General features: G+C 36.1%; 1 protein-coding gene across 3 annotated transcripts in view; it reads right to left on the reverse strand.

Annotated features, from left to right (window-relative positions):
* The window catches only part of PTPRT (protein tyrosine phosphatase receptor type T), a 1,378,737-nt gene that overhangs the window by 350,274 nt on the left and 1,000,704 nt on the right, over nt 1–27,759 (reverse strand). For all 3 annotated transcript variants that reach the window (XM_074211996.1, XM_074211997.1, XM_074211998.1), the window contains one exon: nt 18,385–18,494. In XM_074211996.1, coding sequence (XP_074068097.1) covers nt 18,385–18,494 — 110 coding nt within the window. The remainder of the gene's footprint in view (nt 1–18,384; nt 18,495–27,759) is intronic.

Here is a 27,759-nt window from a genome sequence, read left to right on the forward strand (position 1 = left end):
TCTCCCTGGGAATATTTTTCTTTGGCATGTGTTGATCAAATGCCCAAGAGATTAATTATTTCCAGAATCCTTAGGAGAAGAATGCTGGTGACCATGTGCAGGTAGCTCATTTTTTCAGTGTAATTAACATGGGGATATCACATGGGAGGGCAGAAAGAACTGCTAAAGCGAGGTCCAGATGAATAAGTCTAAGATCTCTGGGAATTGATGCACAAACTCCAAACCCAAAAACACAGCCATTCTTCAGCCCATTAGATATGCAGAAATCCCCAAGCATTTGGGAGCATCTCTCCCTTCACATATGCTGAACACGCACAAGGCCAAACACATGCACAAACACTGCAGGAATGTTTTTTTTTAAATGTGGCAAACCCCCACATTTTTCAACTACTGAAATGAATGATTAATGTTTATTGTAAAAACTATTTATTACTACAGGGACATTATTTGCTGTACTTTTGGTAAGAAAAAAGTGCTATACATCTGTTGATTCCCACTGTCATGATGTCTGGCTACATCAAAAAGCACCTGTGTTGTAATAGGGAAAAAAACCCACCCTAAGGCAAATATATTAGGTTCCTGATATTCACAAGTGGGTGACAGACAGCTATAATGGGGCCTCTTATACAAGTGTAACTTGCATGCATTTATACAGAGCTTTCTCTCTTTCCCAGTCTATGAGAGCCATACATCATCTTGCTTACCTTGGTATAATACAGAGGTCCTAGAACACCTGTCAATCACTCTGTCAGCTCAGAGGATTTCTGGGTAGCATCTGCATTGGGAGAGCCTCCATTTTTCAAGCTTTTTGAGGGAAAATAGGCTGCCAGGTTTGAGAAGTGAGATATAAGCCAGAAATGTCTAAACCTAGAGTCAGCTATGGTTTTGGGGGAGTGGTTTTTTTACACTCAGAGTAAGCCATGTCATGCAGGACATTTATGATTTGTTGCTCCTTCTGTGGGAGTGTTCAGATATTATTTTGAAGTTCTACTCCATCCTCACATCACAAAAAATGGCTCATTATTTTGGCACTGATGTTGTCTCCTAATTGAGGGGCACATTCCTTGCCTTGTTCTGACTGCCTTGTCCAAACACACTGATGAAGACTGATTTCTGAAGGAGTCATTGCCGATATTATGAAAAACATTGGCTCTGGGGTCAGAGGGTCTAATATTAACACCTGGTTTTGCTACTTAAAATTGTATAAAGTTGTTTAAGTTTCTTAATAATCCCTTAAAATTATAAAATGACAATGACAGGGTTTAACAAGGTGGTCTCAGGACTTTTCCAAGTGCAGAGCTGATCCAATGATCTATTGGATGACTGAATTTTCCTAATTGATATAACTGAGTCTGGTCTCTAAAGGAAAGGAGATGGGGAGAGAGTTGTAGAGAAATGCAGAGAGCAGAGGAATAATACAGAAATATGAACTTGACTCCCTGGAGGGTGGCCTATGCATCTCTAGGGAAGTAGCAAGCCCTTTTTGAGAGCAGGAACAAGTCTCATTTGCTGGCAGCAAACTGAGAGCAAAGGGGTCTAAGCCAATCTGGGAGTTTCAAAAATATAAAATGATAACAATAGAAAGGTTGAGAAGTTTATGGATCTAATCAAGTTCTTAAATCATGTTAATGATTATGATAGTTAACACCTGTACAGCAATTAATATATGCAAGGCACTGTAAAATACTTTATAATTATTCCTCAGTTGATCTGCACAAAAAAACCCTACAAGATAGATCATATTATTAGCTCTGCTTTACAGATGAAGGAATTGAGGCTAATAGTAAAGTAACTTGTCCAGGGTCGCGTAATCAGTAAATGTCTAAAGGCCCCCCTTGAACTCAGATCTTCCTCACTCCAGGCTAGATGATTTATACTTCAACAATGTAGAGTAGATTTGAGACTTAGCTAGAGCTAGATTAAGGAGCAGAAAGAAACAGATACTTAATATAAAAGCACAAATACAAATCTTGCCCTTGACTAGCCTTGTGAGGTATGTGGATTTTGCTTCTCTACTTTGTATAGGAGAAGACAATGCTTTATCAATCCTCAATTCTTTTTTTTCTGATATATTTTTAATTGATGTTTTACTTTTCCAAATATGTTATGAAAGTTGTTTTTAACATTCATCCATATGCCTTTGTATATTTCTAAATTACAAAATTTCCTTCCACCCTCTCTTCCTACCCACCCCCACCCCCTGCCAATGGCAAACAGTCAGGTTAATACTGTATGTATGTATGTATGTATTTGTGTTAACTATGCTTGCAGGTTAGCATTTTAGGTATGAGGCATTAGCATTAAGGGAAAGAAATATATGAGTTTTTTTTTTTGAAAAGCAAATGTAGTATTACTCAGATTCCTCAGATTTTAGTTTAGTTTAGTTTAGTTTTTCTTCCTCTGTTAGGGATAGCATTGTTATCTAACACTGTTGTCCTAGTTCTCTGAATTGTTGAGAGCAGCTACATCCATCAGGGTTGATCATCTCACAATGTTGTTATTAATGTGTATAATGTTCTCTTGGTTCTGATCTCTTCACTGAGTATCAGGTTAGCCATTTTCAGTATGAGGAATTGGGATTAAGGGAAAGAAATACATGAGATATTTTTTTTAAAAAGTGAATGTAGCATTCCTCCATGTTCTCTAGAGTCTGGCCATTTATGGTTTCTTTTAGAACAATAATATTCCATAGTATTCATATACCATAACTTGTTGAACCATTCCCCAATTGATGGATATCCCCTCAATTTCCAATTCTTTGCCACTACAAAAAGAGCTGCTATGAATATTTTGGAACATATGGGACTTTTCCCATTTTTTATGCTTTCTTCTGGTATAGGCCTAAAATTGGAATTGCTGGGTCAAAGGGTATGAACAGTTTTATTGCTCTTTGGGCATAATTCCATATTGTTCTCCAGAAAGGCTGGATCAGTTCACAACTCCACCAGCAATGAATAATGTTCCAATTCTCCTACACCCTCTCCAACATTGATCATTTCCCCTTTTTCTCATCTTAGCCAAACTGTTAGTTTATAAGGTGATACCTCATAGTTGTTTTAATTTGCATTTCTCTAATTAATAATTATTTAGAGTATTTTTCATATGATTATATATAGCTTTAATTTCTTAATTTGCAAACTGTCTTATTCATATCCTTTGACCATTTATCAGTTGGGGAATGACTTGCAACCTTATATATTTGATGCAGTTCTCTAAATGAGACCTTTATCAGAATTCCAAGATTCTTTCTCAGCATTCTGCTTTCCTTGTAATTTGGCAGCATTGATTTTATTAGTGTAAAAACATTTTAATTTAAAAAAGTTAAAATCATTAATTTTGCAGTTTATAATGTGCTCTAATTCTTTTTTGGTCAAAAATTTGCTCCCTTTCCATAGATCTGATAGAGTATTTCTTGGTCCATTAATTTATTTATGGTGTCTTCCTTTATGTTTAAATCCTGTACCTATTTTGACCTTATTTTGGTATAGGATGTGAGATGTGGGTCCATACCTAGCTTTTGCCATACTATTTTCTAGTTTTCCCAACACTTTTTGTCAAATAATGAATTCTATTCCAGAAGCTGATGCCTTTAGGTTGATCAAGCAATAGATTATTGAGGTCATTTACTGAGGTTTCTTTTGAGCCTATCCTAATTCACTGATCCATTACTCTATTTCTTCACCAGTATAAGGCAGTTTTGATGATTGCTGTTTTATAGTATAGTTTTTAGATCTGGTAGAGCTAGGCCAATTTTCTTTACAATTTTTTTTTCATAAGTTCCCTTGCTATTCTTGACCTTTTGTTGCTCCAGATGAATTTTGTTATTATTTTTTCTAGCTCGGTAAAATAATTGTTTGCTAGTTTGATTGGTATGGCATTGAATAAGTAATTTAATTTGGATAGAATTGTCATTTTTTATTATATTAGCTTAATCCAAGCAAGAGCAATCGACATTTTCCTAATTATTTGGATCTGTCTTTCTTTATTTGGGTGAGAAGTGCTTTATAAGTAACTGTTTACGCAGTTTCTGGTTTTGTCTGGGGGGTGGATTTCCAAGTATTTAATGTTGTCTACAGTTACTTTAAATGGATTTTCTCTATCTCTTGCTCTTGAGTTGTTGTTCATTTATAGAAATGCTGATGATTTATGTGGGTTTATTTTATATCCTGCTAATTTGTTGAATTTGGTAATTGTTTTCAATCTTGAATTCTTTCCTTTTACAAGAAGTATCCACCCATAGTAACACTGCTTGTCTAGAAGATACATTCAATGGGGATCTGGGTTCATCATGACAGATTGCTAGTCCTTAGCATTCTGAGTACTTTCCCCTTCATGATAGAAGCTACAAGTGTGCTGAACCTCAGTTCTGCCCTCAAGGACTGGAAGGTCAATTCTAAGATTTCTTAATAATCACACTTTCTTTGACTTATGCAGTTTTCCAGGGTTTCTCTGAGAATACCAGAATTTGTTTCTTATCTAAATCTCAGCACTAAAAAAGGAAAAAGGCTCTTAGGCTAATAGGAAACTAAGCATTGTCCAAGTTGCAATTTAACCTGATATAAAAGTAAATGATTTGCATATGTCTACATATGTAATAAAGATAATTTCTTTTCCCTCTCTAGTGGGTCTCTGTCTTCTCCAGAAACATAATAATATGAATAACAATAACAACAACAATAATCATAATAATAAACTATTATGTAGCTTTTCCTAAGTGACAGCCACTGTGCTTTGATCTACACAAATCTCCCAATCACTCTATTGCTTAAAAAGAGAAAAGAACTAAGGACTGACAGATAGTCAGTCTCTGGATCTAAACAGGACATATAACTCATAGTGCCAGTGAAGAAAAGATTCTAATTTTGGTTAAACTTCTACATTGTAACCCTATTTCTTGCCTGAGAATTCCTCAACTTGGTCTAAGAGTTCATCCACCATTTTGCCATTGTCATTTCACTAGGTCCAGTTCCATTATGGTCTAGGAAATCACAATTCTCTTTTTGACTCCATTAGTCCTAGTTTCTCTTGTCCTGAGGAGCTTCATGGTTCATTGGAAAGATACAGTAGGATATATTAGGTTCCTTCTAGGGAACCAAGTCCATGATTGCATATGGTCTTGTCTTTAGGGCATTTCATAATAGCTTTCCAGGCTTTGTGCCTCTTTCTGTGTGTTCCTTATAAGGACCATGCCCATTGTTTATGAAGTAGCAGTGAATCAAACACTAATCGCCAGTCACTCATCAACCATCATCATTATCAATGGGAAAACAAAGACTCAGGACCAGGAAGTAGCTCTTATGTTATCAAGGAGATATCATCAAAGGAAGAAAAGGGCATATTTTAAGGCAATGATAATGTGTGACTGACACCCACTATATTATTATTATTAAATAATACACACATACAGACACACACAGAGAGCTATGCAGTTTACATTCCTTAGAGGAATAGCTTGAAGATCGATGAGATTATAGTTGCAAAGGACTTTGACAGAACAAATTAAAGATACCACAAAAAACAATTTTTACAGTGTTATAGTTTTTAAAATGATGATGGTACAGCAGTTCATATTGATATTGAATTTTAAGATTTGTAAAGAATTTCTTTTTCATCTTCAGACATTAAATGCATATTGTTTATTTACAATTTATATTATTATCTTCAACAAGGCTATAAAAAGTATTGTTTATCTATTTCAGAAAATTGATCTATGCAACAATAATATTATTTTTGTTTTTGACAAATACTGAGCCAGCCACTGTTGGGGCAAGCTACAGAAGAATAATTGCTGCAATCAAAGCTTGGGCTAAGCTCAGTGATAAAATCACATATGCTTCTCTGGGTCACAGGATCATATATCTAGGGCTGGAAGAAGTCTCAGAGGGTATTTAGTTTATTCCCCTATTTTACAGGTGAGGAATTCAAGGCCTAGGATAAGTGAATAATATGCCTAGGGCCATATTAGAGGGAGGATTTTAATTCAAGCCATAAGCATTCAGTTCATAAACATCAGATGGTAGATATGAAACCAACATTTTGAAACTCCACATTTGGTACTGTGTCCATTACCATATTATTTTTTTTTTTTAGGTTTTTGCAAGGCAAACGGGGTTAAGTGGCTTGCCCAAGGCCACAAAGCTAGGTAATTATTAAGTGTCTGAGACCAGATTTGAACCCAGTTACTCCTGACTCCAGGGCCAGTGCTTTATCCACTATGCTACCTAGCCACCCTATCCAATTACCTTATGCAGCAAAGATTATTATCTATGAATTTTGCTTTATTTAATTGACTTTGTCTAATTCCTTTTTAATCCCTGAATCATTTTTATCAAATAACATTCCAATTTATTCTTTGTTTCTTTTCCTTTCAACATTAGATTTTTCAAGCATATATGTGAAGTCAATAAGATAATGGAATATTGCTGTGCCATGAGAAACAATAAATTGGAAGAATTTAGAGAAGCATGAGAAGACTACAAGTCTCCTATTTGATCTTCCCACCTAAAGTTTTATCCATTCTGTCTTTCATACAATTGCTAAACTGATGTTCTTTGTGTGGAATCTGACCATATCTCTACCTCTTGTCCGCTTACTTAGTAAACCCTAGTGACTTCCTCTGGCATTTAAAGTTCTTCAGAACATGATCCTATCTCACTTTGCCAATCAGCCTTATAATATCCAATTCCCTTGATTCACTCTAAGATTCAGTTTAGATGGCCTTATTGCTGTTGTTTATAGGTGAACACTTTGTCTTCCATCTTGGTGCCTTTTCCCTGCTGCCTCCTATACCTGGACTGTACACTCCTCATCTCTGCCTTTTGAAATTTCTAACTTCTTTCAAGACTCAACTCAAACACCAACTTCAGACTAATACTGTCCATTTTCTGCCTTGTAGATATTGCGTATACTTATATATGTGCATGCAGCTCACCTGTCCCCATCCCCCCCCAAATTAGAATTAGACCTCATGAAGTTAGGGATAATTTGCCACTTTCTTTGTAACTCCAGAACCTAACAAGATTGGTAAATATAGAATAGTAGATACTAAATAGATATTCATTGATTAGGTGGTTGTTTGACTCCTATGTAAGATTGCAAAATGAAGAAAATAGAGGTAAAAGAGTAATAACCATGATGACAATTGCAATGGAAATGAAGTCAAGAGGAAAAAACAATAGAACACGGGACAAACTGAACTGTTGATATTAGAACTGTACTTTAAGAGTTAGAAAACATATCCCTCCTTTTTCTTAATCTCCAACTTTTTTTCTTCTGGAGGGGAAATGCTCTTTGGAACAACATTTGAGTGCTTGTCACGGAGTATATGTTGTCTCAAAGCAAAGTATTTCAATAAATTACAAATAAAGTCACCATACTCTGAGGTCCCCACGTACCCCAAAGGCTCATGGATTTCACACTAATTGAGAGAAGTGAAGCATGCCCAGTTTACTCAGTCTCAATCATAGTTTTTCTTTCCTTCTCAATTCTGGAAGGGCTGAAGCATGAGTGAATTTGCAATTTTTTTTAGAATCTTCATCAGATTAGATAGTTTTTTCCTGTTCTCTCTTCATTAATGTTTTAATGTTTACTATGCTCATTTCCAATGCTGCAATCCTCCATTCTCCTAAAGCAAGGGTTCCTGTCCTACTCAAAGCACATTGGGATTGCATTCTGACTCCTGAGGCCTGTGCATTTTCCCAGCCTAAGTCCAACAATCTGCATCCAGGAAAACATTGACAAGTTTCAAATCCATTGTATTTTTAAAATACATCTTGCAAGCAAGAACTATGTAGCCTGAGCTTTATTTTAGATGTGGCTGTGTTTTATTTAACACCAAATGCCAGACTCTGAGAATAGCTTGCAGGAGAAATGTCAATCAACTCTCCAACATGATCAAGGTACCCATTCCCCGGCTCATTAAGGCCTTCTCATTCTGTTTAAGCTGTTCACATTTATACGTCGTAATTAGGAACTTAGCGATTCTGACTACTAAACAGAAAAGCTCACTGGGTACATTCACATGCCTGAATTTTAAATATGCTTACTCCCTGTTAACCCAGTTCCTTGGGTAAATTCTGCTGGCTGGATTCCTGCACCCTGAGTTATGAGATTTGGGGACAGAGAAGCAGAGCAGTTAGTTGCATTGAAACATATTGATTATTGTTTTTCATGAACCGCTAAGTACGTGTCACCAAATGATTATGCCACAGAGTTTTCAGACAACTGATTTGTGGTTGGCTTCCCACATTGACCCTAATCAGACTCTGAAGTGCCATCTGTAATTTTGATGGTCTGCATTTCATGGTGAACTGGAGTCTTGCATATATTCCTAAATCAGAGAAGGGAAAACACCACAATCTTAATAACATGTGTGTGAATGTCTTTTCCAGCTTGAGTACCAGGCAAGCTGAATTTTAAGTTTTGTAAGCTCTTGCAGGAAAAAAACAAACAAACAAACAAGATTTTAGTTTATCCCAATGACTCTCAAGGCCAAGTATCTGTCACCTAGCTGGAGCAATAAATGGAAAGGGGGGAGAGAAAGAAATAAAAGAAGAATTTTAGTACCTACCATGTACCAGATCCTAAGATAAGCATTTTATAATTCCATTCTTATAACCACCCTGGGAGGGAGGGAAACTACTTAATAGTGGTTAAGCAATTTGTCTAGGATTTCATAGTTAGGAAGTATCTAAATTCTGATTTGAACTCAGTTCTTCCTATCTCCAGGCCCAGTATTCTATACATTGCCCTATCTAGTTGCATCTGCAAGAACATGTATTCCATTGGTCATCAGCACCAGATACAACAGATATCCAATTTTAGAATTTAAGCAAAAGCAATGGAGGCCACAAAGGGTATGAAATCACAGTGCCCCCAGTGTTGATAAGGATCCACCTATTCATTTTATCCTTCTACCTCCTTACAAGAAATTTCCATCTTGGAAGCCTCTGTTCAGGCATTTCCAGTGGTAGGGAACTCACTACTTTTTAGAACAGCCTATTCTAGGGATGGATAGAGAGGAAAGAACCCTGAATCTGGAACCAGAAAAAAGCTGGGTTCAAATTCCAGCTCTGCTACTTAATTAGTGGTGTGATTGAGCCAAGTCTTCAACCACCTTCTTGGTCTCAAGTTTCTTTATCTATAAAATGAGGGATGGGTTGGATCAAATGATCTCTAGGTACCTTTTCAAGCTCTAATTCCTAAATTCTTATATTGGACTATCAAACTAATGATCAAGGGATTTTGTTTTGTTTTGTTTTGTTTTAATTTGCTTATTGAAAGGAAGGAAACTGGTATTTGTTAAGTTCTGTTTTGTGCTAGGCAACATAATCTCATTGGATAAAGGGGAGGGGGAATAGTAGAAGGGACAGATTAATTAAAAATATTTGAAAAATAAAAATGAAAAACTATTTAAAAATACTAAGACCCTATAATTAATGGAAAGAACTTTCTTCTATTGAACTAAAATATGCTTTCTTCTAAGTTCTCTGATTTGGTGTGAATTCAGTTCTTTAGAGAAATGCAGACAAAAGACTAATCTCACCTTCTAAGCAATCATTTAATAAAGCGAATTACATTTTCATTCATTCATTCATTCATTCATTCATTTTTTTAGCACCATAATTCTTTTGATAATACTTTATGAAGCAAAGTCATGAAATACATCTGATAAGTAAAACTTGAGGGGATTATTTGTTTCTCTGTCTCTGTTTTTCTGTTTTTGTGACTGTCTCTATCTGTCTCTGTGTCTCTGTCTCCCTCCTCCCCTTTTCTCATTAGTTTTTTTCCAGTTGCCATGTTAGTGTTGACTCAAAGTGAGTTTACTAAAGCTTCTGTCTCATGTGAGCTTCTGTAAAGTCACATCTCCCCCATCCTGTATTTACACTGACTAGTGCTCCTTAGATCTTCTCCCTGGAGGGTCTCACATTGTCGGATTGTGAAGTATATGCCTGTCAGCCCATGATAATTGACAAGAAACACAGGGAGAGGGAATCAATTTGAACCCATCTCGAGCACAAGTAGCAATAAAACAGGGCATGCTAGGCACCCTGGGACAGGCTCATTCCACTACATTAGCATACACTTCATTTTATGGTGATCTCATTTTCCTAATAATGTCAATAATATTTCATTCTTAGGTTGTTTTAAGAACAGGCAGCAAGTTACAAAACTGATAAAATCTCTCTTCTGTATCCCTCTTTTGGTATTATTTTTGCTGCCAGGAATCTGGACTGTGTATATGTGTATATAGATGTGTGTATATATTCATACATACATATCTATGTAAATATGTGAATATGTGTATATCTTTACATATTTTGTGGAATTTTAGGTTTCACTGGATATGAGATAATTTCTAAAGGCCATCAAATGATACTATATAAACATGTGCTGTTCTCATCCTTAATCTGCAAAATGGGAATAATAATCACAGCTCTGGCCTTTGGTTGGAACATCTGAATAATGAACAGATTGAAATAGATAATCCTAATGGTACCTCAAAGTCTTAATAGATAATAATTCTCAGCAACTAAGTCCTTCACAATCTGACTCCAGCCTCTGTGTCCAAGCTTATTATTTATTACTTTCTTACATATCTCCTTTGTTGCTACTAAATGAGCTTGCTTGCTGTTCTTAGTACATAATATTTGATTTCCTTATTCTCTGTTTTCCTTCGGGTTGCTGAGGAAATGCCAAGAATGCATTTCCTTCTCATCCCCACTTCTTAGAAAGTTCTAGCTCTCTTCAGTGGCTCAGGTGACATCTATTGCATCAGGCCTTCCTCTAGTCCCTGTTCACAGTTCTTACTGTTCTGCCTCCCTGCCCACCAATTACTTTCTATTTAGTTTAGATATATGCATGTTTGTATATACACAAACAAACTTTATATTTACTTTTTTGTGATGAGTAGTCTTTTCCATTTAAATGGAAACTTCTTTAGTTTTTCTCTTTATACCCCTGGCCTGGCACATAATAGGCACCCTAATAATTGTTGACTAACTGATTGTCAACATTATAGGGATGTGTAATGATCAAAACAGATTATATATGAGAAAGACTTTTTAAAATTATATACATTTCTACATAAATGTAAGACTACTCCTACTATTATCATTATCATTATCATTATTATTGTTATTGTTATTATCTTGCATTTGGACAGCTGTTGTAGTTTTCAAAGCATTTACACACATAAAATTAATAGAATAATTTTAATAAAAATCATCAAGCCCACCATTCATCCAATGACTACTTTTTAGGTCAACAAGAATTGAATGTTATTACCAGAGATTTCTATTCAAAGATAAACTTTTGGAGGAATGAGCTATTGACTTTTTTCTCTTTTCCTTTCCTAAAGTAAGGAGTTACAAGTTATGAATTACAAGTGCTGCCTATATTAACAAACTCTGATGATTTTTTCCCTCTTAAAAAAATCTGAGAATTCTGGAGTTGAAAGGGACTTCAGAAATCACCTGATTACAGTATCACTTGGCATATGAATCTCCCCAAAATATCTCCAATAAGTAAATAAGTGGTGACTTAGAACATTCAGAGATAATAGAGCTCTCTGCCTTCTGAAGTAGCCTTTAGATTATTGAACAGCTCTCACTGGTTACAAAAGCAACAAAAAACAAACTTCCTTTAACCAGGCATTCTAATTGTGTCCTTTGATGCCCCATGCTTTTCCTTCATAATTATCATTTAGCTCTCTGAAAATAAGGGCCAAATCTCACTTAAGTCCTTTTTTAAGTCTTCCTTTTCACTGGTGGTTCCCAGTGTCTAAAATATTTTTCTTCTTCATCTCTACCTCTCAATTTCCCTGGCTTCCTTCAAGCCTCATCTCTTATCTCCTTCAGGAGGACTTCACTGCCCCCCACACCTCCAAACTAAAAATACTTTCTCTTTCCAGATTTAGTTGTGTTATTAAGTCATTTAGTCTGACTCTTCATGACCCTACGAACTAGACTGTTTTCTTAGCAAAGATACTGCAATGGTTTGCCATTTCCTTCTCCTGTGGACTAAGGCAAATAGAAATTAAGTGACTTGTCTAGGGTTCACATAGTGTTTAAGGTTGAATTTGAACTCAAGTCTTCCTGAATCCTGTTTCAGTATTCTATTCATTGAGTCCCCTAGCTGCCTCTCTCCTTCTATAGTCTCTTCTATGAACTCTGTACATATGTCATATGTACCAAGTTACTTATATGTCATTTTTTTATCAGTAGAATATATTTTCCTTGAGAGAAAAAACTAGTTTTTTTTTGTTTGGGTTTTTTGGAGAGGAGGTCCTTTCTTTGTATCTCCAATGACTCGTGTAATGCCTGAAACATAGTAAATACTTAATAACTGCATTCTGACTGACTGACTCTTCTCTAAGGAAAACATCCTATATTTATTTTTTCCTTTTTTTTAAAGACCATTATGTATCTGGGCTTTCTTCTTATCATCTGTCACATGCAGTTTCACCTCAACACACAAAAGCATAAAGACTTGACTGCTAGTCACAGTCTTTGATATTTGCTTTGTTCTAATTCTCTGTTGAGCTTTTCCCTGGTCACCCCTCTCCTGCTGTCATCTGTACCCCTGAGTCAGATCCATGCTATTATACTAGGGTACAATCATGCTGGCAAAAGGTTCTACAGCTATTGATGCTTTTCCAGGGAAGTTGGACCCCTACTGTCTTACAAAAAACTTTATGCATTTCATTATGGTTCAATTCACAGAATCTCTGAGCTGGAAGAGAGCTTAGAGATCACCTAGCTTGAACCCTCTCTGCCTAAACAAAAATTCCATCCACAATATTGCTTTGAAGTGGTCATCAGATCATTATTGAAAGACCACTAAAGATAAGAAATCTATTGTCACAAAACTGAAATAAGCCCTAATGTCCTGGACCACCCTCTGCCTCTTCCTTCAAGTTCAGAACACAGAACATTTGTCAGTACTAATTCTGGTTTTGGGAAGTGAGGGGTATGTGTGGTTCTAGCATCTCACTCATTGTCATGCCTACCTATGGTTCTCTTTTGATCTTGATCACTCTTATCCTCTGTTGTCACTCAAGTGATCTTCCTAAAATATAGCATCTAGAACCAAACAATGTGTCCTCCAGACATTAGTCCAAAGCATGACAAAATGGAACTGTCTCCTCATTTGTTCTGGATAACATGCCCCTATTAATGCAATCCTAGACTGACTTTTTTTTGTTCTAATATCATATATGATGATCATAGAGTCATATGTCTAGAGCTGGAAGTGATCTAAGAAGTTATCTAGTTAAAGCTCTTCATTTTGCAGAAAGGAAATTGAGATTTCCAATAAAGTCATTTTATTGCTCAAGGCACAAAGGGAAAGTGGCAGGATTAGACTTTCAATCCAGGTTCTCTGAATCCTGAGCTTTTTTCTCTGTTATACATATATTATATAATTGACTTATACAGATCTTGTAAATTTATTAGAACCCAAATACTTTTAATTTGAACTGATCTCTAGCTATGCCTCTAGTATTTTGTATTTGTGCTACTTATTTTTTGAAACAAGTGAAGTATCTTAACATTTGTTCCTATTTCATTTCAAATCATTATATTGAGCCCATTGTTCAAGGCTCTCACAATCTTTTGGGATCCTGTCTCTGTGATGAATGTATTGGTTATTCCTTTCATAATTATATTATCTATAAACTTGGTTAATATATACTGTATACTTTCATTGAAGTTACTGATGATAATGTTGAATAGCACAAAGCCCCAGAGAGATTTCTGGGATACTCCTCTACAGCTCTCTTTCCAAGTTGATATTGATCCACAAATAATGTTTTTTTCTTCAGTCATTTAACTAACTTCAAATCTACATTAACTATTCTATCATCTAATCAAAACATAATCATCTTGCCTATAAGCACTTCATTAGAGATTCTGTCAGATATTTTTCCTTTTATGACATGGTTTCTATATTTATTTACTTACTAATCTTTTGACTTTTTCAATGACTTGTCCCAGAGAAGTTCAACAAAAACATTTATCAAGTGCTAGTACTTGGAAATATGATGATAGTTCCTGTTCATCATTTCTAGCATAGGTATCTTTGTACAAAGATATTTTAGCCTGATGTTCAGGAAACCCAAAGATTTTTTCAAATGAATTGTTTTTCAGTCATGTATCCCTCATATTGTACTTATGAAGATGATTTTTTGAACCCAAGTATAAATTTTTACATCTAATACTATAAAACATCATCTAATTATATTCAATCTTGGGATCCATCCTTTCAAAAACTTTTGAGAATTCTGTCAGATAATGGCTTATTTATCCTCTTCTTATTTGCTCTCTGGAACTCTTCTACCATATCCTCACAATCTTTTGACTCTGAAAGATTCCTCCAACTTTCTTCTCTAATCAGTCAGCTCCTTCTGGAATTTCAATTTTAAGGAAAGGTTTACTCTAGTCCTGTTCACTCCATTCCTCTCCAGACTCCAGTTACATAGCAATTGATTAGTAAATGCATCTTGATTTGATATATATATATATATATGTATATATGTATGCATACATATATATATATATATATGTATGTATATAATGTCCCATGAGAATCTGAAAAGAATGCCATCTATTAATTAGGCAACTCTGTTATGGAAGTGTTAAGCAATAAGCTTAGATCCCCCAAATCTTCCACTAGGTATTTTCTTTTGAGGATAAGAAAGCCACTATTCTTTAGATATATATAACAAACCATTGCTGAATTTACTTTCTGAATTCACCTAAATATACTGCCACCTGATCAGTAACTCTTCATTTTGTTTAGAAGAAAGTAATATTTTGTTCAGTCATTCCCACCACATTTGAGACTTTCTTGGTAGAAATACTTTGACTTTGTTGCTTGTGTATTTCCAGGTGTCTCTCCTGATAGTCTTTCTTTCTACACTGTTGCTGCTGCCTATGTATGTAGCTGGTGGTGCAGTGGATAGAGAGCACTAGCCTTAGAGTCAGGAGGACAAGAGTTTGAAATCAGTCCCAGACACTTGGCATTTACTAGGTATGTGACCTTGGGAAAGTCAATTAATCCCATTGCCTGCATCCAGGGTCATCTCAGTCATTCTGATTCATATCTTGTCCACTGGACTTAGATGGCTCTGGAGGAGAAAGTGGGACTGATGACTTAGCACAGCCTCCCTTACTCAAATCCAATTCATGTACTTGTCATGACATGACCTCCCTGATATCATAGTCTACTTCAAAAATGAAGGACAAGCATTAGCTTGTTGCAATGAGTATTCTCCCTTCTCTTTCCTTTTTAGTTACAAGGCTCTTTTGATGAGATTTGACTAGATTACACACAAACACATTCTTACCAGTTCTTGGTAGGTACACTTCATCTTTGGCCAGGAGCTTGTCATTCTTATATGTTTTATGCTATGATCCAAAAGTCTAAATCCCATTCTGAAAAACCATCCTCTTAACTGGATTTTCTTTTTTCATGTTTGTCTTTTGCTTCTGAAATCTTTGCATTTAATCAATGATAGTGATTAAAAATAACTCCTGTGTTCTCAGGGTCCTTAGTTTCTTGTACAAGGCTTTATTGTCTTTAGCAAATCTTTCTCATTTTGGAGGGGGGGAATAAAATCATGTCTGCTAATATAAATCACCAGATATAGGTAAAAGTTATCTAGTTAACTTACCTTTTCACAATATATGAGAGGCAGTTGAATATAATATATAGAGAGATGGCTTCAAGTCCAGTAAAATTTGATTCAAACTCTTTCACTGAATTAATGGTCAGATGACCTTAAGGAAATGACTAAATGTCTCAGTGCTTGAGGCAACTCTAAAAATATAAATTGTGAAGATGGTACTGGCCAGCATTGGTAGATAGACTCCTCAAATGACAATTCCCTATATCAGGGAAATCACAGGTCTAGGATTTGAACTCTTGTTTTTCCCAGCTTCCAGTCTAGTGAACTATTCACTGTGCTCCAAAGATCACCATATTTTAGATTACTAAAATTGTCAGTTCTATGCTGCTAACTCAGGGAAACTGAGTGCAAAGCAGAAAGCAAATCATAACATATGGGATAGCAGCTTCATAATGGGCAGACATTCTCTTGGGGCTAAGCTGAAGTGACCAAGCCAAATTCACTTGTAACTAAAGCCTCTTTGGAATATCAAGCTTCCAGATGTGCGAAGGTGCTGCATTAATCCCACTGCACCTCTCAGACAGTGACAATCTGTGCCTGGTATATTGGCAGACCTCATGCTTGGTTTGAAAATGAAAGACTCCTAACACTAGCTCTTTGTAAGCTATTTTTTCCACTACAAAAAATTTTCTACTGAGGTAAAACTCAAGTCTTACCAAATTAGTGCTAATTCATGCTCAGCTTGGAAGAAGACTCTTCTCACACTATTTTCTTTCTTATACTTAATCTGTGCTCTAATTCTGAACTGTTCACTGTTCCACAGAAATAGGCTTTCCTGCTTTCAGGTCATTGTTTCCATCATTACTCTTGCCTGGAATGTCCTCCCTTCCCCGACTTCCCATTTCTGCATGTTCAAACTTCACCATTCCATAATTCTAAGTCCTATTTAAATGTCACTTCTTCATAAAAGCATGAGGCCTTCTACCACTCCCACCCCCACCAGTTGGCATATTTTGGATTCTTTGGATATCTTACAATATTTTCTATTTCTTTTAAAATACATATGTCATACTATATTTTGTCTTATACCGTAATTTTGTATGTTTGTATATCTATTCTATTATAGCATTCTAGATTATAAGTATCTTGAAGGCAGGGGACATTTCTTATTTATTTCTATATCTTCCTCGGTATCTGCCATCATGGGCACTCAAGCATTTTATTGAATTTAATTTATATAATCTCAATTGGACCCTTACCTCTGCAAGGGAATCTTTTAAAACTTCCCTAATTGACTTATTATTTTATTTTTTGTTTTTTGCAAACCTTTTAATCCTCTCTCAAATCTCTCATGGCTCCTTCTCTCCCCACCTTTTCAGCTGTGAAATGCCTTACATTTCATTAAAAAAACTGGGGCCATTTGGTGAGATTTTCCTCTTCTGCTCTTTTCTTTATCTCACTTTCTTCAGATGCTTTCTACCACCATCTCCTTCATTCTCCAACTGATCCCACTCCAACCTATCTTCTCAATGATCATCACTCTCTCCTCTTTGTTTGCTGTTTGCTTCCTTAATTCCTACAAGCATGCTCATATCTTCTTGATTCTCAAAAATTCTCACTTGTTCTGACCATCTCCACAAGATACTGTTCTATATTCCTCCCCTATTTTATGGCTAGACTTGAGAAGGCTGGTTTATAATTGATGCCTCCACTCCCTTTCCTCTTCTAAACTCTGCAGTTCAGCTCTCCACATCATCATTCAATTGAAATGGCACTCTCCAAAGTTGCCAGTGATCTAAATTGCCAATTGTGAAATTTAATGGTCTTTAAAAATATCCTCATTCTTCTTGACCTCTCTGCAGCCTTTGAGACTATCACTCTCTTCAACTTGATCAAAACTGAACTCATTATCTTTTCCCTCAAACTCTCTGTCCTTCCTAACTTTTTATATTACTTTTAAGGACAACCCATTCTCCTAGCATATTAGACAGCATCCTCAACTTACCCCTTTTACTTCACTACTAACCCCGACTCTCACTTGGTCATCCAATACATTGTTAGAATATTTAGGTTCTTATCTGTGGAAAATCTTTCATAAAAGGTCCCCTTCTTTCCTCTGACACTTCCACCACCCTGATTCAAGCGTCTTATTGTGGAATGGTAGTAAGACTGCAAAGTCAGAGAAGTTCCTCTCATTTCCAATTTGCCATTTACTCTCTGCCTGTACTGAGATAAGCTCTTTGAGTCCAGGAGAGAACAATTATAATACTGGCAATTTTCTGAGGGAATAAGCATTGAAAGCTAATTGTAAAAATCTAATTTGTTTAATTTCATTTATTAAAATGTGGTTTTTGAGACATCCCTTGACACGTTTCGGTTTTACAAGCTTCCCCTCTACCACACAAGATGCCTTCCTCTTCCACCTGTTCCCTTTACTGACCAAGGTAGTTCTGGACTGACCTCAAGGCCTGGAGGGTGGAAATTCCCCTAAGTCCTCCAAAAAGTCACTTGGGCAGTCAAAAGAAAACTTGGAAGTATTTATGACTAATCAAAATTCTCCACCTGCCATGTCCTTCAGAGCTCTGATCTTCCTGAGCAGTCAGAGAGATATTTTCAAAATTATACACTTATTCATTGGAATACATTCTGTCCAGATTCTCTCAGATGCATCACATGAAGCCTGGCAGGCCAGTGCTAAGATACCTCTTGGAAAAAAGGTTTTTCAAGGGGCTCTTTACCACTTGGGCATGTCTTACCTCATAGAGTGTGATCAGGCCATTGGTCTCATTGGGAGGTTTCCACTGGACATAGATCTTCTCCTCAAAGGGCCCTCCTTGGATGGATTCAAGTGGAACAGCTCCAGGAACTATGAAATATGGAGAAGGTAGGAGTCAAAGCATTGCTTATCCTCCAAAATGCCAATGCCCCTCCCTTCTCTTAATAAATCCATGGGGATGTAGGACTACAATGAATCTCTTGTTGTGTTCCAGCTATTTAGAGTAATAAAGAAGCTAGTTTTCAGAAAGGATAGAGTTCTGGACCAATGTCCTACTTCAGGCATTAACTGTATGACCCTTGACAAATTATTTAATCTCTAATATTTTCACTTTTCTCATCTATAAAGTGGGAATGACAATAGCATCTATCTCACACAGTTGTAAGAATTAAACAAAATGATTAACTGAACTGATAGTTTACAACTATGTATTATTAGTATTTAGATGATGATGATTGGTTTTAAGTAAAAGAAAAGGTAGCATGGTTATCTCTCTATCCCTGAAGCTGCAGCTTCTGAGAAATTAAAGAAAGGTGATAGATTTCTTTTCAGTGAATGATCAGAGCATAGTGAATAAAAGCATTAGATGATGTCAAGAGAACTCGATTTGAATTTCTGATATAGAATTTCCTAACTGTATACCCCTGGGCAAGGCACTTCCCATCACTGAGCTTCAGTTCCTGATTTGCAAAATGGGGATGATAATGTTCATCCTACCTACCTTGCTGGATTATCATGACAAATGCACTACAGAAATATGAGTAGCAATGACTATAACAGACAAGGTGAAGCAGATCAGAAAGACAACTTTCTGTGGCACATGATCATCATTATTATTTATAATGAAACTGGGTTTAGAGTATATGAGAAAAAAACAGTAATATTAACCTCCAATTCTTTGTAGGCTGATGCATTATAAGGGATTGATAGAGAAGCTGATGGGAAAGAAGGTAGGAGTCGTGTGGTACAATGGAAAGAGCACTGGCTCCCATAATCAGAAGACCTGTGAAATCTCATCTCTGACATTTAGCAAGTTAATTAAACTCTCAGGGCTTCAGTTTCCCCTTGTATAAGATAAAGATGTTCCTTCAACTTCTGATTCTACAATTTGTTTTTGACTAGGGTACATAGAACAGCAGTTGGCAAGAAGTTAATCCTCAGGTTTTAAGTTGGAGATTGACTTGGGGTAGGTATGGGAAGGAACCTTGACTGCATTCATCTGCCATCTGCCATAGCAGTCATTCTATGGAGAGAAGACTACATGAAGAAATAGGAATTTAAGCTACAGTTTTCCTTTTTCCATCTAGGGAGCAGCTCACAAAATGACATACCTTCTTCCCTCTCATCCCCCCTCCTTCAGATTGGTTTAGATTTATCTGTTTTCAAGTTATAGAGTTGGAAGAACAAGAAATCATTTAATCCACCACTTCTTATTTAACAGGGCCACATAGCCAAGTTTCTGAGTCTCTCCCCGCTGCCAGCCTCTCCTAATTTTCTGATTCCAAATCTACCAAAGTTCTTTTCATTATAGAATACTTCTTCAGAATATACCATATTGTCATGTGACTCACATAGATTTGTTTTTGGCATTGAAATTCTGGTGAGATATAATCTACCTCACCAGAATCTCAATGTAATTAAATCCTTCAGGGGTGGGGGAGGGGTCATGTCAAAAACATCAACTGCTCTAAGAATGGCGAATACAGCATTTCCATTAAATCTGAAAACTTTGAGGGCAGGAGATAGAGCATCAGCCCTGAAGTCAGGAGGACCTGAGTTCAAATCCAGCCTCAGACATTTAATAATTACCTATCTGTGAGAACTCGGGCAACCCCATTGCCTTGCAAAAAATAATATGAAAACATCCATACCTACTCCAAGTCAATCTCCAACTTAAAACCTGAGTGACAGTTTAAGGACAGATTTTACAGAACGGAAAGAAATTTTATGGCCATACTTGCCAAGCTAGGGCATTTATATTTTATCCTGTAAGCAATAAGGAGTAACTGAATGTTTCTGAGTGGGAGAATAACATTTTCAGATCTGTATATTATGAATATTAATTTGGCAGTTATGTGAAGAATCGATTTAGCAGAGGGAGAAAATGGAGGCTGGCTAACCAGTCAGGGTACTATTTATTGTATTAGTTCAAGGTGAAAGGAGCTAAACCAGATTGGTGATTGTGGGAGTAGGACCAAAAACAAACACAAAAATGGCATAGAGGATACTGGAGGTAGAATTGATCAGATTTAGCAACTGAATGGATATTGGGTAGTGAAGGGGGAGGTGCTATATGGGGGATTCTCAATTCCCGAAAAAAATTTTTTACTTAGGATTAAGTAAATTTTTTTGTTTTGAAATTATGTCTCTCTCTCTCTCTCTTTTTTAAAGGTTTTTTTGCAAGGCAAATGGGGTTAAGTGGCTTGCCCAAGGCCACATAGCTGGGTAATTATTAAGTGTCTGAGACCGGATTGGAACCCAGGTACTCCTGACTCCAGGGCCTGCGCTTTAGCCACTGCGCCACCTAGCCACCTAGCCACCCCTTAAGTAAATTGTTTAAGTAGATTTTATTTAGCTCTTTGCAAAGAGCTTGGTTAGATTCCCTATGTATCCTATGTTTATCTTGTACATTTGTATTCACCCTTTTAAAAAGTAAATTTGATTTATATCTCAAGGAATGCTTAGGTGTCATTTAGGGCTCCAATTTCATTTAGAGTCTATTGCCAATTGCAGAAGACTGTAAAAGTTTTCAAGGGATTGTTTTAAAGGGGACATTGGAAAATTTCATTCTTTGTTCCTTTTTCTAGTACTTAGAAGTGCTTCTGATAAGATACTGTTGATTCTGTAAAGTTTGGTTCATAACCCTCTGTAATCTTTGTTTACTTAGACTTTACTAGTCTCTTGTCTCTTAGCTGACTTGAAAGTTCCCTTTTAAAGGTCATTTGTCAGGGCTTTATATTCTGAGGTTACATGGATTTCTTCATCAGAAAAATAGTACAATGATCAAAGGATTTTGCTGGGATTGACCTCTAAATGTATAATGTTGAAACTGGTAAGTACTTTAAAATATTGAATGCCAGAGCTAGAAGATTCCTTAGAATATAGAATGATCCACTTTGGAACTGGCCTTGGGTCAGAGTATAAAATCTGGAAGGGCCATTTAAACACAAAATATGAGAGATAGAAGAAATATTAGAGTTCATTTAGCCCTCATATTTTGAGAGGCTATGGAAATTGTCTAAAGACACATAAACTGGGGCATATCAGGGCCAGCTTTTGAACCCAGGTCTCCTAGGAACATGCCTAGTGTTCTTTTCTATCATATCATCCTGCCTTTCCTAAAAACTGTCCATTAAAACTTCCTGTTGATGTCTGGAAGCATGTGCCCCTTGGCTCTTGCCCTTCATTAGCCCAAATCTTCAGAGAAAAATTTGCAATAAATCTTGATTTATTCCTGCTCTAAATAGCTCTAAATCTAATTCACTGCTAGACATTTCAATCTGAACATTCTGTTGGCACCTCAAACTTAACAGGTCTCTCACAAAAACATCTTTGTGATCATCTCAACCCTAAATTTTCCCAATTCTCTTATTTACATCCTTATTCCTGTGGATCAGATTAAAGCATGTCATCAAACATTTATTAGATACCTGTCTTATGCAAGACACTATATTGAGACTACTATTGTTTCAGATACCAGGATCAAAATCTTAGTTATCTTTAGTTCTTTGCCCTCTTTTGCCTCTCTTTCCCATATGTAATTAATTCCCAGGACTTGTTATCTGCCTTCCCAGTATTTCTTCTGTCATTTGGACTCTGCCACAATCTATAGCTCTGATCACCTATTATATATCAGAAATATCAAATTTGTCACTGGAAAAAAATAAAATATAATTGGGAAATGTTTAGTGAAAAAAATGAAAAATACAATAAAACATCGATAATGTTAATTTGTGATTTTCTAATATGTGACCCATACATTTCTATTTGAGTGTAATATCACTGACCTATACAATTGGTTTCCCTGCCTCTAGTCTCTTCTTTCTAGTCCATCCTTTGAATTTTGTTTTTTTAGTTGTTTTCAATTGTGTATGACTCTTAGTGATCCTATTTAGATTTTTCTTGGCAGAGAAACTGGAACGGTTTGCCATTTCCTTCTATAATTCAATTTACAGATGAGAAAACTGAGGCAAACAGAGTGACTTGTCCAGAATCTCACACAGTTAACAGACATTTGAGGCCAGATTTGAATTCAGGGATATGAATCTTTCTGACTCATTCTATCCATTGTGCTACCTAGCTACCCTATCCTTCACATACCTGTCAAATTAATATTCCTAACACACAGTTCTAATAATGTCTCATTCCTCTTCTCAACAACGTTCAGTGACTCCCTACTTTCTGCAACAATAATTTCCAATATGGCCAAGATGATTCATTAAATTGCCAGAAAAAAATATGAGAAATAGTACAGATGTTCATTGAGCTGGTAATGCCCACCTTCTTCTATTGTTTTCCTTCTCACTGGCTACCTACACTTGAGCTATATTGGAGAAGGTAGATAGGTGAAGATTGTTCCCTGCCCAGTCTCAGGCCTTGTCACTAGGGCACTACCTGTCCTCCCTCCACCAAATGCAGTAGCAACTCATACTTTATATGTTCTCTGACATTTACTCTGCCAATATGCCACTCGAACTCCTTGTTTCTTGCCAGGCTCTTCTCTTTCCTATTTTCCCCCAAACACATTAAGTTTGTGCCAGTCCAGGAGGAATGAACAAGGAGAGCAGAAGAGAAACGAGTATAATGGTTGGACATGAGACAGCAAGTAGGAGACAGCAGCAAGAGGAGAGTTATTTCCAATAGGTTCTAGGCTCAAGCAGCCAAGCATAGACCACTCTCAGATCTAGTCTTCTCCCAAGATCCATCCTCAAAGCCATCTGATAGTTTGGAAGTACATGAATAAGGCCACCCATCTCTAGGAAAACAATGTCTAGCTAGACACCTTGTCACCTCTCATTTTAATGCCTTTTTCTTCCCATTCATAATAACTACCTTCCAAATCCGGGGCCTTACATTCAAAGACCATTCCCCATCTGCCACCACTGCAGAAGGTGGTAATTTTCTATGCAAATTTCAATGAAAATCTTTTCATAACTGGTAGATGAGACTGGAAAATAAGTCATTTGCTAAGGGCAGTCAATGATACACTTCTTCAGTTTGGAGCAATATATCTTTGTGAGACATTGTCTTCACTTATGATAGCCATTGCAAGTGCTGGAAAAAAACTGAATTTAGAAAACACTTTGGAATTCCTGGGTCACAGAGTGCTAAAGGAATATATTAAAAATTATATTACCAATGATGTTTTAATAAGGGCAAACATATTTTGTAGTACTAATAGTCAAAATATTTAAATGTATTATTTCATCTTTATCTCATCCTTTAAATAACAAGTAGAATTGTAAATATATGTTATAAATAAATAGTCTTCTTTTGAGGAAAGCTCAAAAATATTATGCTGATGTGGATATCTTTAGCATTAAGATACCATTAAATATGTGCTATACCACAGATATTTTTAGCCTGAAATTTATGGGCACCCAAAGCTTGGCTCCAATCAAACCTTCCACCTTTATTTCATTCAGTCCACTTGCCTTCAGCTATTCTATTTTCTGGCCATTTTGTCCTGTATTCTCATTTCTTTGTATGAGCTTGGGACATTCCTTATGTCTGACCACCCTCTCTCCCTCCTCATCTCTGCCAATTAAATTTTTTTCTCTTCCTTGAAGACCTAGTTCAGTTACTAATTCCTCTCTCATGTGTCATTCTCTGGTTTCTCTAACTTAAAGTGATCTCCTGTCTCCAATTTTCTTAGACCCCTCTGTAGCTCTCCTTTGTCTTAATCACAAATTTTATCATATTTTTGAAATATATAGCTCCAGCAAATTATACATTTTCAATGGTAGTTTGTAAGAATAATTAGCAACTAGGAAATTTCCTGACTCTTCTAACTATCAACAAACACTTGCTGGATTTCTCCTACCTTGTTTAATATGCTCTTTAAGAAACAGCTTCTCCAGGAGTCTTTTCATAACTGCTCGATCCTACCCTTCCCTCTCTCTTTCACCCTCTATCCCCCTGTCATAGGACTGGTGTCTTGAGTTTCCGTTACCCCTCAAGGTGGCATCCTGGATTCTCCTTTCCTAACCAATTACTTTTCAATATCATTTTTACATGATAAATTACAAAACTAATGGGAGGTGGTGATCTGTGCTATTTAACATTTTTATCAATGAATTAAAGATATAGAAAGCCTGCTTACTAACCCTGCAAAGGACAACAAGCTGTAAGGACCAGAAAATACATTGCATGATTCTGAATCCAAAAAGACCTCATCATACTAGAATATTTTTTCTAAAACTAATAAAATTAAAGGAAAAAGTGCATAAAGTTTTACATTTGGGGCATTAATTGACTTCGACAATAATAAGATGTGGATGTATGATTGATTAGGCAGGAGTTTATCTATAAGAGATTTGGGATCTTCAGGGTCCTCCAACCTCAATGTGAGTCAATAGGGGGATACTTCAATTTGAAAAAGTTAATGTGATGTCAGGTCATATGAAATAGTACAACTTCGAGAATAAAGATGATAGACCTGATACACTTGACCTGGTCAAACCCCAGCTAGAGTAATAGGTACAGGTTTTGTATGCCACACTTAAGCAAAATATTGACAAGGTGGATAGCATCCAGAGGAGCAAATGGGATAAAAAATCGGGTAAAAGAATTAGTGATGTTTAGCCTGTTGAAAAAGATTGAGAGAATGAAGAGATCTATTTTCAAGTATTTAATAATAGTTAACATTTATTTAGGACCTAGTACATGGCAAGCACTGTGTTAAGTACTTAAATCATTAGTTTATTTGATCTTCTCAACCACGTTGGGAAATAGAGACTATTATTATCCACATTTTACAGATGAGGCAACTGAGGCAAGTTTTAGGTAAATGATTTGCCCAGGGTCACACAACTCTTAAGTGTCTCAGACTGAATTTGAACTCATGTTTTCTTGACCCTAGACACAGCACTCCATTCACTTCACCAATCTAGCTGAAAGAATAACACATAAATGGTGGTCACAGAAGGCTGAACTAGAAAATATTTGTAAGAGACAAAATTTAAGCTTGATTTTTACAATCAGAATAATCTCAAAGTGGAAAGGGCTATCTTGAAAGGTCTTTAAGCAAAAACTGAATATTTACTTCTTAAGTGTGTTTAGGGGAAGATTGTCTTTTTCTTCAGATAAAGATTGGTCTAGGCAGGCACTGAACTTCTATTCATCTTGATCATTCTATGATTCTGTTTAGCCCAGGTAACAATAGTGCTTTGAACAGACTTAATAACTCTGTAGACAGTAGTTATTTAACAAACATTTATTGAATGAGTTGAAATGGGTTCAAAACATTTCTTGTATGTGTATCCTTAGTATTAGGAGAGAGTGCCCAAAAGGCTAACATAGCTTAGGAGTGAGAACTCAAACAATAGAGGCCACAAAAGAAATTCAAGCACAGCTCAAAAAATGAGAAAAAAAGTAGTTTAAAAAACCAAGCCTTTTTTTTCTCTCTTCATGGAAAGATTTCTTAGAAGGAAAAAAGTACCTTTTTGCCTTATCTTCTAAATGTATGTCACTTGCTTCCCTCCTCTTAACAATTCATTAATGAATCCATGTTTTTCTCCCCATGAATTTGTTTCTTCTATCCAACAGTACAGGCCTTTCCATTTTTCTGACAGAGTTCTACAACAAAGGTTAATTGCTTTATAATTTTATTCTTTTTCCTTCAAAAAAGTGCTCTGAAATTGCTAATTTTAACGGTGCTTCCTGTCTGTAGTTTCTTGAAAATTCCCTATAATTAAACCAGATGTTTAGTTAAGCTTTATAGCTATGAGATAATTTCAAGGAAAGTTCTAGTTCAATATAAAGAAGGGCAAAGTGTTACAAAGGGCAGGATCCTGCTTTTTGATCCTGTTGGTCATAAGTGTGATGGTTCTCAGAGTAGACACTGCATTTCCTAGTCTGATCATCCTATTGTTATTAAGAACAGGTCAGCACTGGCTTGAGAAAAATGAGTTACATTGAGTACAGTTCTGATAAGGTAGCTATAGGTGAGTTCAAGTTTCCCAAGTCGAGACTTAGGCAGTTTAGGTACTACTTTATTAATTTGACATTGTGGGAAAGGAACAATTTCATCCTCTATCATTTTTCAGATAACTGAAGCTTATTTGTCTTTGAGTACCAGGGCAATCTGTTTATTCTTAAAAAAATGTTTTTTTTTTCCTAAAGAGATCCTCTCTTACCACAGAGTTATAGATTCATAGTTAGAATGGTCTTTAGAGGTTGTCTATTCCAGTCCTCCATCCCATTTCAAAATTAGGGAAATTGAGGTCCAGAAACATTACATTGCTTGCCCAAGCCCTCAGAGTTAATAAGTATTTAAGTTGGAATCTGAACACAGAGCCAGTATTCTTTCCATTAAACTATGCTATATTTATTCTAAAGACACTAGTCAGCGTTTTAACTGTTATTGGACAGAGGCTTTAACACTGGCTTAATACTTGTAGAATACTTTAATACCATTTGGTGATTCTAGACAAACCATTTCATCTCACTGGGCCTCGGTTTTCTTATCTGTGAAGGAAGGAAGTAGACTAGATCAGTGGTATCAATTTCAAATAGGAATAGAAATCCATAAATAAGGATCTCTACAGGTTGCATAATGACTTAGAAAGCTATATATTAACTTGATCTATGTTCTAATGTATTTTTTATTTATTATGTTAAATATTTCCTCATTACATTTTAATATGATTCATCAGCACTCTGGAGTGTTCTGGGCATTCTGAACTAGATGAACTCAAAGGTCCCTTATATCTCTAAAACTTATATTCTAATTTCTATTAAAAACACGTGATGCTGGGTCCCAAGGCAAACTGGTAAAACAGGAGTTTTAGATCTGAATTACAGCCATGCCACTCATTGTCTATTTGACTTGATAACCAAATCGTGTCACTTTCCCATATCTCAGTTTACCCATCTGTAATATAGAGATTGGATTTGAAGACCTCTAAGGTTTCTTAAAATTGCAAATCTAGAGTCTATAATACAATGATGCTTTTGGAGGCAAGCAAAGGAAGTGTTACTACTTATTGGTGATATTGTGGAAGAAATTGCTAGTCAGTTCCCTTCTATGGTCCTATCTAACCTGAAGATTCATTCTTCAGTGGTTCTATGACTATTGAGATATGTGGGGACTATCTTTTTAGCCCTTTTCAGTTATGTCCAACTCTTTGTGACC

Source organism: Macrotis lagotis, chromosome 1 (assembly GCF_037893015.1).
Source record: "Macrotis lagotis isolate mMagLag1 chromosome 1, bilby.v1.9.chrom.fasta, whole genome shotgun sequence".
NCBI lineage: Eukaryota > Metazoa > Chordata > Mammalia > Peramelemorphia > Peramelidae > Macrotis > Macrotis lagotis.